The sequence below is a fragment of the Ahaetulla prasina genome, chromosome 1 (assembly GCF_028640845.1).
Source record: "Ahaetulla prasina isolate Xishuangbanna chromosome 1, ASM2864084v1, whole genome shotgun sequence".
Taxonomy (NCBI): domain Eukaryota; kingdom Metazoa; phylum Chordata; class Lepidosauria; order Squamata; family Colubridae; genus Ahaetulla; species Ahaetulla prasina.
In genome coordinates this window covers 31133449-31147962 of record NC_080539.1, presented here as the reverse complement: position 1 = coordinate 31147962, position 14514 = coordinate 31133449, and the positions used below count along the sequence as shown (strand labels likewise).

General features: G+C 41.3%; 1 protein-coding gene across 3 annotated transcripts; it reads right to left on the bottom strand.

Annotated features, from left to right (window-relative positions):
• Positions 1–1535: 1535 nt before the first annotated feature.
• Positions 1536–10687, bottom strand: POMC (proopiomelanocortin). Of its 3 annotated transcripts, none has more exons than XM_058164737.1 (3): positions 10601–10687; positions 6063–6216; positions 1536–2660 (listed from the first exon to the last, which is right to left on the bottom strand). In XM_058164737.1, exons 2-3 carry the CDS (start codon positions 6192–6194, stop codon positions 1989–1991), a joined length of 804 nt encoding a protein of 267 aa, XP_058020720.1. In that variant the 5' UTR covers positions 6195–6216; positions 10601–10687; the 3' UTR covers positions 1536–1988. The 3 variants fall into 3 exon arrangements, with proteins under 3 accessions (XP_058020720.1, XP_058020721.1, XP_058020718.1); XM_058164738.1 differs by having other exon boundaries at positions 6063–6219; positions 10601–10618; XM_058164735.1 differs by lacking the exon at positions 10601–10687 and having other exon boundaries at positions 6063–6282.
• Positions 10688–14514: the final 3827 nt, after the last annotated feature.

The following is a 14514-nucleotide window of genomic DNA, read 5'->3' as shown; positions in this document are numbered from 1 at the left end:
GAAAATTATATCCATAGCTGACCATGGTGAATCTCTGGCAAAAGGCATTTATTGTTACAATTATTTTTAAAACAGAGGCCTGTGGGATCAAAATCAGAACCCCGGCCACTTTTAGCTAAACAATACCAGGTTTGTAATACCTTGGAGTTAAGAGACACGATGCAAAGTTCCAAAGGGACATAGAGACGAGGACTGTTTTTATCACACGGGGGACTAACAATGGCAAAACACACAAGACAACACTCACCCCAGAGGTGATTTTACTTTCTCTGCTTGCTCTGGGCTCATCACCAAATTAGATTATCTTTCCTTCTTCATTGTCCCGCCCACCCCCCACCCCTTCTTGGATACTTCCCTCCAAAATTGGTATTCTTACCACCCCTCCAGTAGTTGGATTCCACCTTCAGAATGAAGGACCCATGTGGAAACAAAAAACAAACTGTCTCATTGTTTGGGGGGTGTCTTCTCATCCATGCCCACCCTCTTCCCTCCCCAGATACGCACATTTCTTCTTCACAACTTCCTTTTCCCCTTATGTCCCCCTCCCTCCCTGAAACACACGAGATGGCTTCTCCCATCAATTCTTTACAACACCTCAAGGGGTCAGGCAGGCACAGCCAACTGGGTGGGCATGGCCAACTTGACGCCACTCCCCAAACTGCTGGAATGTTTCCTTTTCCCACTGGGTAGCCTGGGCCAAAGCCACATGGGCCAGCGCCACATGGGTCAGCCTCTTACATTTTCCAGGACAGCCCCACAGGGTGGATCCGACCACATCACAGGCCATATCCGGCCCTCGGGCCCTGTGTTTGACACCCCTGGGATAGAGTCATCAATTTACTGGGATAGGCAAATTCATACATAGACTCCCTGTAATACCTTGCATTAGGGTGGAGCTGAGTGTTTACTGGCTGGATGCCCTTTCTGATACCTATGTAGAGCTCACAACAGATATTTTCTCTTTGTGCCCAGAGAGAGAAATATCTGCTGCTAGGATCAAATTTGCAGCCTCCTGATTGTGAGGTGAGAGCTCCATCTCTAGGCCACCATGCTGCTCAGGTTGCCTGGCAAGAGTGTGCGAGAAACACCTCCAGGCACCCAGAGAGATAGAACGAGAGGCAGTTCCCAATCAGCTCAGCTGATCCACAGGTCGCAATTAAGGGGCCCAGCTGCCATTAGCTAACTGGAGAAGGGAAGGACTGCCTCCTGTGCTGGCCACACTCACCCCTTCACTAGGGCTTACTTTTGGGGTAGGGAGTATATTAGGCTTACCCGCAAAAAATCGGGCTAAGCTTTACTTTTTGAATACGACATTTTTCAGGGAAAGACGGTAAAAGTGATTTGGCTTTGCCTGCTTTTTGGTCTACTCACTTCTCAACTAACTCTTGGCTTATAAAGACAAATCCAAATATAGTTTTTCCCCCCTCCAAAAATAAGGCTTCTCTTAATTTATCATTCTTTTTTTAATGTTGACACCATTTGACATTGTACCCCTGCCTGCTGCAAGGATGAAGACTCTGAAATGATGAAGATTGCACTCCAAATGACCGAAAAGACAACCTCAGAGACTCGGTTAGTTTGCAAAAAAAAATGTATTAGTAGTAGTATTTTATAACTTTAATCCTTTCATTTACAGTATTGTACAGCTGGTTTAAAATATAAAAATAATCTGTCCCTCTGAAAGATAACTATTCCTTTAGCTCTTCTTCCTGCTTACTTGCACATAATGGCAGATGTCACCTTAAAGATCTGCCACCCACGCTTCCCACCAATTATTGGTATATTCAAAACCAGAAGGCAAACGTGAAAGTGTCTCCTAAGCAGTGAGTTTCTAATTTAACATTAATAAGTAAGAACAATGAAAATAAATGATATTCATTAATAACATTATCATGAAACTTGTCAGAGAAATTCATAGGTGAGGTGCCCAGACCATTCTCCCCATTGCTACAATGCCAGGGTGTGGTTGGCCCTGATCTCCCTCACCCTTACTGGCCTTTCTTATAAGCAGTTTTGATGATGGCATTCTTAAAAAGAGTCACTAGAGGAGTGTGACTGTGCTCTGAGGTCATGAAGCCACCGTAGCGCTTCTTCTTGGATAGGCCTGGGGTGTTCCACCGAAAGTGGTGCATCTTGTAAGCAGTATTATCATTTTTTATTTTTCTCAGCTGCTTTTCTTTGTCCACCTTAGTGGCTTCGCTGCTCTGTTTTTCCTCCAGGGAGTCAAGTTCGGGGTATTCCATCTCCCAGGAAAGGTCTCTTCTGAACTCCTCAGGATAACTCTCCTCCGATTCCTCTGCCACTCCATTTGGATTGACTCTGATGGGTCGCCTCTTCCTGCCCACTGGCTTCCCCCATCGGAAGTGCTCCATTGCATAGGACCTCTTGCTTTCTTGCTTTTCACGGGGCTCTTGGTGGCTTTCCGAATCTCCATCCCAGCTCTCTTGGGTTTCTGAAGAAGCCGAGAAGAGATCTGCACTGGAGTCACTGGAAAGGTTCTTTCTTTTGTTGCCTAAGCTGCCACCATTGCTGTTACTCTTCCCCAATTTGTTCCAGTGGATGTACTTCGGAATATTTTCAGAGAGAGGCTGCATGTGACCATTTCCTGGATATACTGGAGACTCATTTGAAAGGCCCATTCTGCAGGCCCTGAGGCACTCCTGCAATGGAAACAGGGGACAAACAGGGAGATATTGACTTCAAAACTACTGTACAAAGTTTCAGTTCAACCTACAGCTCATTCCCCTTCCTCCTTTTCTCAGGGTTATTGCAGGGGTGGGCTCCTGGGGGTTCGGCTGGGTTTGGTCAATCCTCTAGCTAAGAATCGCTGGGGTTTGGTGAACCCCCAAATGCCAACCCTGGCTGGCCACTCCCACCCCCCACCCCACCCTCCCAACCCACCCTGCTCCTCCCAGGAGTCTCCACGCAGCCCATTCATCATGGGGGTCTGGGAGGGCAACAAAACGGGCCTACCGGAGGTACCAGAAATCTGGAAATGGGCTTGTTTCTGTCCTCCGGACCACCGGTGAAGCAGTTTTTGCCCTCCTGGAAATTTGAGGAAAGCCTGGGGAGGACGAAAAATGCCCCCCACTCTGCTGTGGTGCAGGCAGTGAACTAGGCCGCTGGGTGGGCGTCATGGTGACGCCCACCCAGCAACAGGGCAGCAAACTGGTTGCTAAAGGATCTGAAGCCCACTCCTTGGTTAGTGCCTCAGCAATGAGAGTCAGGCTCACCAGCAAATCTGCCAGGAGTTTGTTAATTTGCAGGCAAGTTTTTCTAAAGCTCAACTGTACCTATTTAAACTTAATTCAATCGTATTTAGAATCTTATTAGCACATGGATTATGTATTCCTTTAAAGCAGGGAGCAATTTGGGAGAAGGCTTTGATCTAAGAATAGTTGGTACCTTCGAAAAGTTGACTGAATCTCACCCAGCCAGTCAAACCACTCTTGTCAACATCTGCTTTTGCATCCTCCCACCCAAAGAATTTCCCATATGTTTCACTTGGTCAGGAACCAGCAAAAACTGCTTTTCTCAGTGATGATAGGTGGCAAAAAAAAAATAGTGAATCTTTTCTGGGTTTCTATTTCCCACTTACAAATTTCCAGCCATTGTTGGAAATTGGATCCTAGACTAGGTGAGATAAATGGTTTGAAATCATAAATGAAGTTAGATAGCAAGACAAAATTACTCCTGTCAATGCTTCATATATCCACTGGATTGACATCCTGCCTTTGCTTCTTAAAGAACATTCAGAATGAGATCCTTTTCTCCTCTGTGAACATCCTGAGCTTCCAGGCATCCCTTTCAGACTTACCAGCAATTTCCACATTGCTGAAGCCCTCCCCCCTCTAATCCATTACAAATGCCTTACGCCCCCACTATTTTCCCCAGCAAGGAATAGTTCTTTTGATCTTTCAAATCTGCAAAATTACTGGCTTTGCTACTACATCAAGAAGTTCAGTCTTTCTGTAATTCAGGTCAAGATTCTGTTTTCCACTGGGAGGGTATCTCCTCACCACATACCTCCTCTTCCCATGCTCAGTTTAACTCTTTCATTTCCATGTGAAACCAAGTCAGATGCAGTTTCAGCAATCAGTTCCCAATGTTCTGGTGTTTGTGTGTGAATGGGTTTAGCACTGCCTGCCACCACCAGTTGGTTACATGCTGCCCAGGGGCTGCCATTTGGAAAGAATTTGCTACCATTCTGCTAATATTTGGGATGTCCCTTGAAGTTTTCAAATACATGCAGGTTTGCCGCCATGCTGACCATAAGGGTGCCCTTCCCTTCCCAGCATTTCCATCAGCCACTCAGATTTTTGGTGCAAACCACAAAATATGCACAACAATGTAGTAGAAGAGCAATATTTTTCTTTTAGTTGGAGACAAGGGATTTCAACTGATTTGTCTGGGTTGAGGAAGCAGGGTTCAGTTACAGCAACCAAAAAGGTGTCAATTATTGACATTTATTGGTTGACATCTCTGTGAGCTCCAGACATGCAAAGATATGGATCCCCTGGGCATACTGACATAGATCTGAAAAAGGTAGGGAAATTAAATTCCCCTTATCAGCCATCCGGTGGGTAACTCAGCCTAGCTTGTTTCTGGTACACTCTCCTTCCATAGTCCCTTACATCAGTGAGTTTATTTATTTATTTATTTATTTATTTATTTATTTATTTATTTATTTATTTTTTCACACAGTATATATAAGCATAAGCATGAAATAATTTTACAATATATAAGCATATATATGAGTATGTAATAACTATATTAATTGGATATAACGAAAGGAAACAATAGGACAGGAACGGTAGGCACACCTGTGCTCTTATGCACGACCCTTAATATATATTATCTATTATCTATATCTATTATATATTATATATTATATATTATAGAAGAGTTCCCCTTCTATAGCTGGATTATACCATCTGAACCCATAGACTACATTCCCCTCCACAAAGGGGATTCAAAGGGAATTCATTGATTTCTGAAAGAGTGGGGCTAAAACAGATGGATTAAACTTCAGCACAGTTTACCATTTTGCCTCAAGTGAAAAAAGAAATGAAATGAAAACAAGAGATGTTTATTCCCTCTCCTCTAATGAAGTATCTCAGACCATGCAGAAAGAAAGAGAAATGACATATAAGGAGGAGGAGGAGGATAGGATAGATAGATAGATAGATAGATAGATAGATAGATAGATAGATAGATAGATAGATAGATAGATAGATAGATAGATAGATAGATAGATGGATGGATGGATGATAGGTGGATAGGCAGACAGATGCAGGCAGGCAGGCAGACAGACAGACATTGAATGTGGTCTCTGACTGCAAAAAGCTTTCTTGCGCTGCTAAGGCTCTTTTCAAACAAACACATTGCATCATCATAGTTCCCAATTTCACAACACTTTTAGAGACGGCAGAAGTGAAGACAAAAGGAAATGCTAAGAAGATGTACTAAGAATGGGGACAAAAGGAGATACTGTCAAAATGACAGCCACAGTTGCTGGCAAAATGTCAGGAGATTGGTTGTCTAAACCACAGTCACTAAACTCTAAAGCTCAACATTGCACTACAGATACTGGCCGTGAAAGTCTAGACCAGTATATAGATAAAGCATGATTTTAAAAGATATTATTTGATTTTAATTATGTAATGTGCCCACAATCAGTTGCCATCTGGCTTTTTAAAAAAATTAGCATACACGATTCTCCCTGAGCTTGGTTGTTTTCTTTCAGAAGTTTCATTATCCAAACTAGGTAACATCAACAGTGCACTGGTGAAGTTACCTAGTTTGGGTAATGAAATGCCTTCAAGACAATAATCAAGCTCGGAGAGAATCAAGGACAATAATCTCTATTTAATCCCCTTATAAGCGAGTCACTATCACCCATAATGTTGGGTAACAATTCCATACAAACGTTACAAGGCAATTTCTTGGGTTTACCTGAATTTAATTCACAACCTTTTCATTGGATCGTCTAAGTTCTCTGCCATCTCCCCCAAATACAGCCATCTAAGAAAAAGAGAGTCCTAGGTGAACAGTCCACTTACCATCATCTTCACTTCCGTGTCCATGTCCCAACACCAACTGTTGTCCCAACAGAGGCTAGGCACTCCTGCCACTGAATGGATGAGCAGAACTCCCATGATGGCCCAAAGACTACTCCACTGGGAGTTCAGCATCTTCAGAGAAAGAAGACTGTTTCTGCTGAGACAAAAATATTGGCCACCAAAGAAAGCAAAGTACATTACAGAGAGCTAGTCTGATGTAGCAGTTAAAGCATCACGCTAGAGACTTTGAGGCTGCAAATCTTTGCCCTGCCTTAGACACAAATCCAGTTGGGTGACTTTGGCCCAGTCATTTTCTTTCAGCCCTAGGAAGGAAGCAATGTCAAACCACTTCTGAAAAACCTTGCCAAGGAAACTGCAGGGGATTTTCCAGACAGTCTATAAGAATCAGACATAATCGAATGGAAGGGAAAAATATGGGTTATAACTAAGTAGCATGAAATGACGGGGTGCATGAGCTATCAATGACGGGGTCGCGAACTGAAGACCCATCTTTTTATTTGCGCGGGGCTGGCTTAAATTTGGATTTTAATAAGAGGAATTTTATTAATTTTAAATGGGGTTTTAACTGATGGCAATTTTTTAACTTTGGGCTATTTTAAATAAGTTTTTTAAAGGGTATTTTAACTTGTATATTTGTATTGTTGGTTTTTATCTTGCCTGTACACCGCCCTGAGTCCTTCGGGAGAAGGGCGGTATAAAAATTAAATTAAATAAATAAAATAAATAAATAAATAAATCAAAGGTTTGGTCCAGATTTATCCTAAGATTACTACCTAGTCCTGGTTTACTTCATTTCTTCTATCTGCATTACTGATGGATAATTGCCATCAAATAAGAATTAGCTCCTGGCTAAAGTAGCAAAGTCCTGCTGGCACATTCTTATTTTAGGTAAGAATAAGAGCTTGCAGGCTGCAACACTAACATCCAGTCTCAAGCAAAATACATTCCCATTAATATCTTCAGACTCACATAGACCCCGGGGACATTCTTGGAAAAATAAAATAAATAGTTCAGAGTCAGCAGCCCTGTCCTTTGTTTAAATGTGGTAAAAGAGTCCTAAAAGGCAGAGAACCACTGCTTTAAATGCTAGACAATTCTAGCATTAGAGATTGGCACTTGTAGAGATATGCACATTCCCTGTTCTCTTAGTACAGCCAACCTGAACTCGTTAACATTATATTTTCCCACTAATTTGCTTAACTTCTCCCACACAGGCTATGCTGACACAACTATGGTAAACTCTAATAAAGTTGATTCGCTTCTGCTTTATCCTGTTGTACAAGTCCATCCACCATGTTTGGCAACCACAGTGAAAGTATGGGTACACAGCCTATTGTGATTTGTTCAATAAGCCATTGTTAAAACAAACCATTCCTTAGAGTAATAATGTGTGAAACTAGCCAGAGATGTTGGTGCTAATGGGTTTCCTAGAATATTCTTCCTGTATTTGCTGCTTTCCCATGAATAGAAGTACAACTTTCATGAAAAAAGAAAGAAAGAAAGAAAGAAAGAAAGAAAGAAAGAAAGAAAGAAAGAAAGAAAGAAAGAAGGAAGGAAGGAAGGAAGGAAGGAAGGAAGGAAGGAAGGAAGGAAGGAAGGAAGGAAGGAAGACTACTCGGTACGTTATTTTAATCTAAAAATCCCGAGTCCCAATGGCTGAAATTAACTATTACTATGGTTTATGATGCTATAACTATGTCCAGTACCCAAACCCCCACTAAACCATGCCTAGTTACAGCTGCTAATCCCACAGAAATACAGGAATGAGATTTATTGCAAAAGAAAAAGGGGTGAAGCTAAACTTCTTTAGTGGTCGGCTAAGACCTTCACTAGACTACTTTTACTATTCCACCACCACCCTGTTTCTACAAGTCTCTGCACAAATAAACCTATTTTCTATGTACATTAAAATTATTACAAATCTCCTCCAGATGTTGGGCAAGACTGTCATTATTCTTAGAAGGTATTTTCAAGAATGTTCCTATAAATAAATACATATGTTGCAGGGGGAAAGTGGTTTCGATTTCCCCCCCTCATTTCAACATTTACATTTCAACTTTCCCCCTCTGTTATTTCAAGGTCTGCTGAAACTTTTATAGACCCATGTGGTTCTAAACAAAAAATGAGTAGGCTGCTCTCCAGGGATGTCTATCCTTCTACTATCAGGTTAGTTTGCTAGTTCATCTAGAAGATTAATATTACAATAACAGCGCGTCAATTCAAGGATGAAATCTGAAGAACTTTGTTGTATTTGGAAGGAAGTGCCTTTTCTTGAGCTGTTCTTAGTGCATGCACGTAATTCTGAAATTTGTGAAGAACCTGTGGGAGAAACTTAAGCATGCAGGATCCAATCTGGGTTGGTCACTGGGACCAGAGATTTAGTCTTCTGAGTTTTCAGACTTTTGCTGGAGCTCCTCAGGGAACTTCTCTCTCACCTGAAAGTGTTCTCACCAGAATACAATCTAGTGAGAGAGGAATTCCCTGAGGATGGGCTCCAGCATGAGCCCGAAAACATGGAAGATTAAAAGCTGCCTAAAACTGACTCAGATTGATTAACCAGGGATGCAGTGGCTCAGTGGCTAAGACGCTGAACTTGTCGGCAGTTCAGCGGTTCAAATCCCTAGTGCCGCGTAACGGGGTGAGCTCCTGTTACTTGTCCCAGCTTCTGCCAACGTAGCAATTTGAAAGCACATAAAAATGCAAGTAGAAAAATAGGGACCACCTTTGGTGGGAAGGTAACAGCATTCCATGCGCCTTTGGCGTTTAGTCATGCCGGCCACATGACCACGGAGACGTCTTTGGACAGCGCTGGCTCTTCGGCTTTGAAACAGAGATGACCACCACCACCCTAGAGTCAGGAACAACTAGCACATATGTGCAGGGGAAACCTTTACCTTTAAAACCAACTCAGATTGGATCCTGCAACATTATCCTGGGACATGTATATTTGCCTTCATTCATAAGATGTAAGGATCTTGGCAACTGATACCGGCTTGAAACTGTATAATTAAAAAATGAATAAGAACACAAAAAGCAGAAAACAAGAAGGGAGAAAAAGAAACTGAAATGTGCATAGAAGGTTATAGTTGCTTCAACAGTGAGATGGGTGGCATATAAATTTAGTAAAATATTTTTTTAGGTTGTGAGTTTGCACACAGTCAGAGTCAGTACATTCCTCTTCCACAGTGAAACTGCAATAGAGCAAGAGAAAAGGCCACAAATGGAGGACCAAGTCTGCTGTGAAGAGAAGGCAGCTAATTGGATCCAAGGATATGATTCCTCAAGGAGATCTTTAGTGAATAGAATCTATGTTGAACTTCAATAGCCTCCTTAGGCAGCTCTCATTGATTTCAATGAAACTTGTCCAGAAAAATTCTGCAGAAGATTGGGTTCATGGTATTTAGGAGAAGAATAGTTAGGCACCACCAAATTTCAAGAGAACCTTGCTAGGCTGAATTTCCTGCTTCTTCCCATACTATTACCATAATGTTCCCACATTCAGGCTCTTACATGCAAGGATCTTACACATCTCCTCCATGTAATAACAAAACAGGATTTTTTAAATGTCCAAAATAATGGAACTGCTTTTGATTTGCATAGCAGCTCCATGGAAGAATTACTCATCATCAGTGTCAAAAATATGTATTTTCTTTCTTCAGTGAATTAGATCCCCTTTAAGATATCTTACATTCTCATATTTTCCTCCACGTATGATTTAGGGGATAACTATTTCCTCATAGCAAAATTAAACTGTTATTTCTCCTAGTTGCAAAAAGCAAGCATATATATATATAAATATAAACTACATAATTATATATATATAATTAATTAAAAATAGTTTTAGTAGTCTATCAAAAACTAATTGTATTTTAGAAGAACTGTCATCCCCAGAGCTTATACATTCTTGAATATGGATTTGAAGCTAGGAGAAAGGATAGGTAAAGAAAAACTCTGATAAAAGAGACACAAATGGATTTTATTCTTGGGGAATTTCATAACTACAAAGTCATCGTTTTCAGAAGGTTTTAGTTCCTGCCTTGTTTAATTCTAATTATTCAACCCACTTGGGATATTTCATTCGCAACTATCTATGCAGGCAGAACTCCTGGACAATTAAACAGAGAGCAAAAGTTGTCTACAAAAAGAGCAAGTAAAAGTATGCATGTGAAATAAGCTCTTACCACTCTTCAGTTGGCTTGGAAAGAAGCAAATAAAAGCGGATCAGATCCGTTGTAAAGGCTATCTGCAATATAATAGAAACTTAAAAACAGGACATGCCATGGATGGCAACTTGCTTCCTTGCCTTCAAAGCTACCTCCTGCCGTGCCCTGGTCTGAATTTTTCCCTTCTTGATATTTGTCAGCTGGGATCTGCACCACAAAATTTTAAGGACAATGCTTCTTCACCTACACTTGAAAGAAAATGAATGAAGTAATCCTGGCCATCCTTTCAGATAGAAACTTACTGGACCAGTATCTGAAGAATTAAAGTGCAGCCAAGGCAAGAGCGTTACTTACCTGTTGCTGCAATGAGAGTTCTCCCTCTTCTCTCCCTCTCTTCCTCTCTCAGTCTCTCTCCCTTTCTTCCTCTTAACATCTGCAAGGATTCAGCTGCAACCCCAGCCCCTTTTTATACCACACAAGCTTGTCTTTAGTGCTAGAGCAACCTTCCGGAGAGACCTTTTGAAGCAACAATAAAAGGGGAGGTGTCCAGGAAAGCTCCAGGTGTACAAGAATGGGAGAGATTAGCAGGCATCCACCAAGACGACAAGATACGTGGGGAAAGGCTCATGAAAGGCAGCTGGAGGTGGAAGGAGGATTAGCACCCCAATGTGAAGAGGACTACCAGAATGACGCAGAGGAAAACTTCCCCCATTTTTAGCCCCTTAAATTGGTTCTGTGGATCAGGAATAGACAGGTGATTATTATTTTTTAATTAGAAACCAGACACCCTTTAGTAATAATGGCATGGAGGTTTAACACACAATTGCATGCATATTGTACACATCTGTTCAATACTATCTGTCCTTTTTTTCTCCCTTTCCTAATTGTATTTTGTAAAGTTCCTTTGTTCAGTTTGGCAAGAAAAAAGAATCTCAACTGGTGGGCCATATGGTAACGTTTGCGTACCACTGTGGTCAGATAGATTTCAGATGACATGACAGTAGGATGCCATGTCTCCCAAGCTATAGTCATCTTAAGCAATCCCCTCTAAAATTCCCTAGTTTTTAAATGATGCCTCCATCCCCCAAATTATAACTGCAATCAGCTCTAAAGTGCTTTATGGAATTCCCTTCCTGTTCATCTAAGGGTTTCCAACTTTTATTTTAGTTTTCCACAATAATCTAAAAGCACATTTCACCAAAAGCTATATTTGAACCAAATTAGAGGAGCTTTTGTTTAGAAAGAATGTTAAAGAATATGAAAGAATATGAAAGACTTTCTATAAGTGCAATATCTCCTGGATTTTGCACATGAGCTAAATGGTCACTCAGGACAAAACAAATCCCAAAAATCTTGCTTAAACTGAGATTTGAGGAATGACAAGGGACAACCCACCATATTTCCAAATATTTGTGAAATATTTTAGCATATCCATGTTAGAATAATGTAAATTATTTAGAGTACTTCAATAAAAAAAACTATGGAAAAGAAAACATCTATCTAATGCCTTGAGTTGACAAAAAATAAATACTGGGATGATGATGATGATGGTGATGATGATGATGGTGATGATGACGACGACAATAATAACATTAATAATAGCAACAAACTGGCCTTCAAGAAAGCCCAAATGAAAAACAGAAAAGAAACATGGCAAGGCAACAGACAGGTCACACAGGTCACACAGACTGACCACAAGCAAGAGCATGACAAAGTAGCAACAATGGCACATTGGAAGATTTGTAAGAAATACCATTTGCTTGCAAGCAAGGACTTGTGAGACAATAAAAGTAATGGAAAATGAAGAAGCTAACATGCTCTGGGATTTCCGAATTCAAACAGATGAGCACCTTTCACATAACACCACAGATTTAACAATTGTCAATAAGAAGGACCAAAAAAAATCTGGATAGTGGACATTGTAGTACCAGGAGACAGCAGAATGGAAGAGAAAGAAATGAAGAAGAATCACAAACAAGAAAGACCTGCAAATAGAAGTAGAAGTAGCAAAAGAAAGCAAAGGTATTACTAATAGTGATTGACACCTTGGGTTCAATCCCAAAACATTTGGGGCACCTCTTGAACACCATTGGCATTGACAAAATCATCATCAGTCAACTGTAGATGTAAACTTTACTTGGAACATATTATATCTTGTGACAATACCTTTAACATCATCAAAAAACAACATCTGCCTTTTCCGGGTCCTTGGAAACAATTCAATAAATGTATAAAAATGCCAATTCTAGTCTAAACATCTGGCTGACTGTGCAACCAACTACAATAATGTTAGGCTTACACTCTGGTTCTAATACTAATGGACTAAGTCAGGGGTGGGTTCTACTTACTTTTAGTACCGGTTTGCAACAGGAACATGTGCACTTCTGCGCATGCGCAGATCACCCATGATGATGTCAGGGTGAGTGGGTGGAGGCTCCCGCCAGTTGTACTACCGGTTCTATAGAACCGGACCAAACCGGAAGCAACCCACCATTGGACTAAGTGTGTAATTCATAGGCTTGCCACACAACCCAAAAATTTGACCTCTCATTGTGAATCATATCCTTTCCAGCAAAACACTAGCAAAAGCTAGGGGTATTTTCTGTTTTCATTTTAGCAATAGAATGATGTGCTCAACTGTTCTTTATTTAAAGTAGGCTTAATTTTAAATTGCTGGCCAGCATTGCTAAACAGTGACACATCGGCAAACATTCAAGGGAAGTGTATCCCTCTATCATTCTTTTATCATTTTATTTACCTTCCAGAATAGGGATACTGTGTTCCCTACAAAGATGAATTTAGCAACAAAACAGGAGATGCCTGTTGCTTTGATTAAATAGAAATGGGAAAGTGCAGAAATTCCAGAATGAGAGGATCCTCATAGAAGAAAAGAAGATTTAAATGCTGCCATTTACTGTATAGAGGGGTGAATTAAAAAGGATGTTGAAGGAACAGGAAAAGAAAAGAGATTGCTAAGTCTATATAACCTACTAGGCTAGAATAAGGACAGAAAGTTTGAAGTGTTGCATTTTGGAAACTTTAAACTGGGAGAGAAAAATATGAGATGGGTTAACAGACGGTGGCAAGGATTTGTTTACTATGGCCCCATAGAGAAAACTCTGTCAAATAGGCTTCATTGATGAGAGATGGGGAGAATATATTTGATTGAAACTTAGTGAAACTTAAGAATATTTCAGCAATGGAACTAACAGAGAATTTTGATTATGCAGTGTTATAATGCAGATAGGCATGGGTGGGTGGAGGTGGTGGAATCTTTAGGCAAACATCTAATGATCCTCTTTAACTCTGTTTTTTTGTGCTGTTTTTTTTTTTTTTTTTTGGCTCTGCTGACTTTGTTTGCAAGCCTGGGGTTTCATTCTCTTCTTTCTTTCTTTGTTTGTTTCTTTAAAGCAGTGGTAGAAACAAAGCAAGCACACTAAGAATTTTGACGCTTTGGAAAAGCAGAGAATGCTACCCTTTCAAAAGGAAAAATGGGGTTAAGAGAAATATAAACCAAGCCAAAGTGTAAACTTCAAGATCTTGTTCCTCCAGTCACACCCAGGTTATAGGGTCTTTGACCAAATAATTTCTTTCACTAGGTGAACTACCTCCTCATTCTTAAGACCACAGGCTGCTAAAAATCACAAGCCAGTAAATCCAGGAACCATCTTGAGTGGAACACAATGTCACAGTGCCTCCTGAGTTTTTCTGGGGATAGGATCAGAGGTGGTATTCAACTGGTTCACACTGGTTCGCAAGAACTGTTGGCGGAAATTTGGGCAAGGTTGCCGAACCGGTAGTGATGGCCAGCTGGCCATGCCCCCAAACTGGTCCCCTAGGCGCTGCTCGCTCGCCCCACCCACCATGTTCGTCGCCGCCATGTTCTTCATGCACACACATCCCATTGCCTTGCAAGTCCAATGGGATGCGCATGCGCGAAGAACATGGCAGCAACGGCAGCAGGTTTTTCCATGACCTCCAATACTTTTCGGCAGCCTGTGGCCAGCCACTACCTCTTTGAGAGCTCCCTTGTGACTGCGAAAGTTGGCTGAGGGCCACCAAAAACTCCAGTCACCTTGCCTTCCAGACTCTGGACCGGCCACTGCAGAAGGTAAGCAGCCTGAACAAAGAGGCAGTGGTGGGGGAAGAAGCAGGGCTAGGGCCAGGGCTGCTAAAGGAGGGGAAACGGGGGTGACTAGCAAAGGGAGGGCGGGGGTAGATAGGTGGAAATTCCAAAAATTTTCCTCCCTTTTCCTGTGGGCATGCCT

What these genes read in the sequence shown, in the direction of transcription:
- POMC (XM_058164735.1), bottom strand. Translation starts at nt 6,260, where the DNA reads ATGTACTTTGCTTTCTTTGGTGGCCAATATTTTTGTCTCAGCAGAAAC. An exon ending in ACACGGAAGTGAAGATGATG is followed by an intron (nt 2,661 to 6,062) that starts GTAAGTGGACTG and finishes TTTCCATTGCAG; the next exon opens with GAGTGCCTCAGGGCCTGCAG.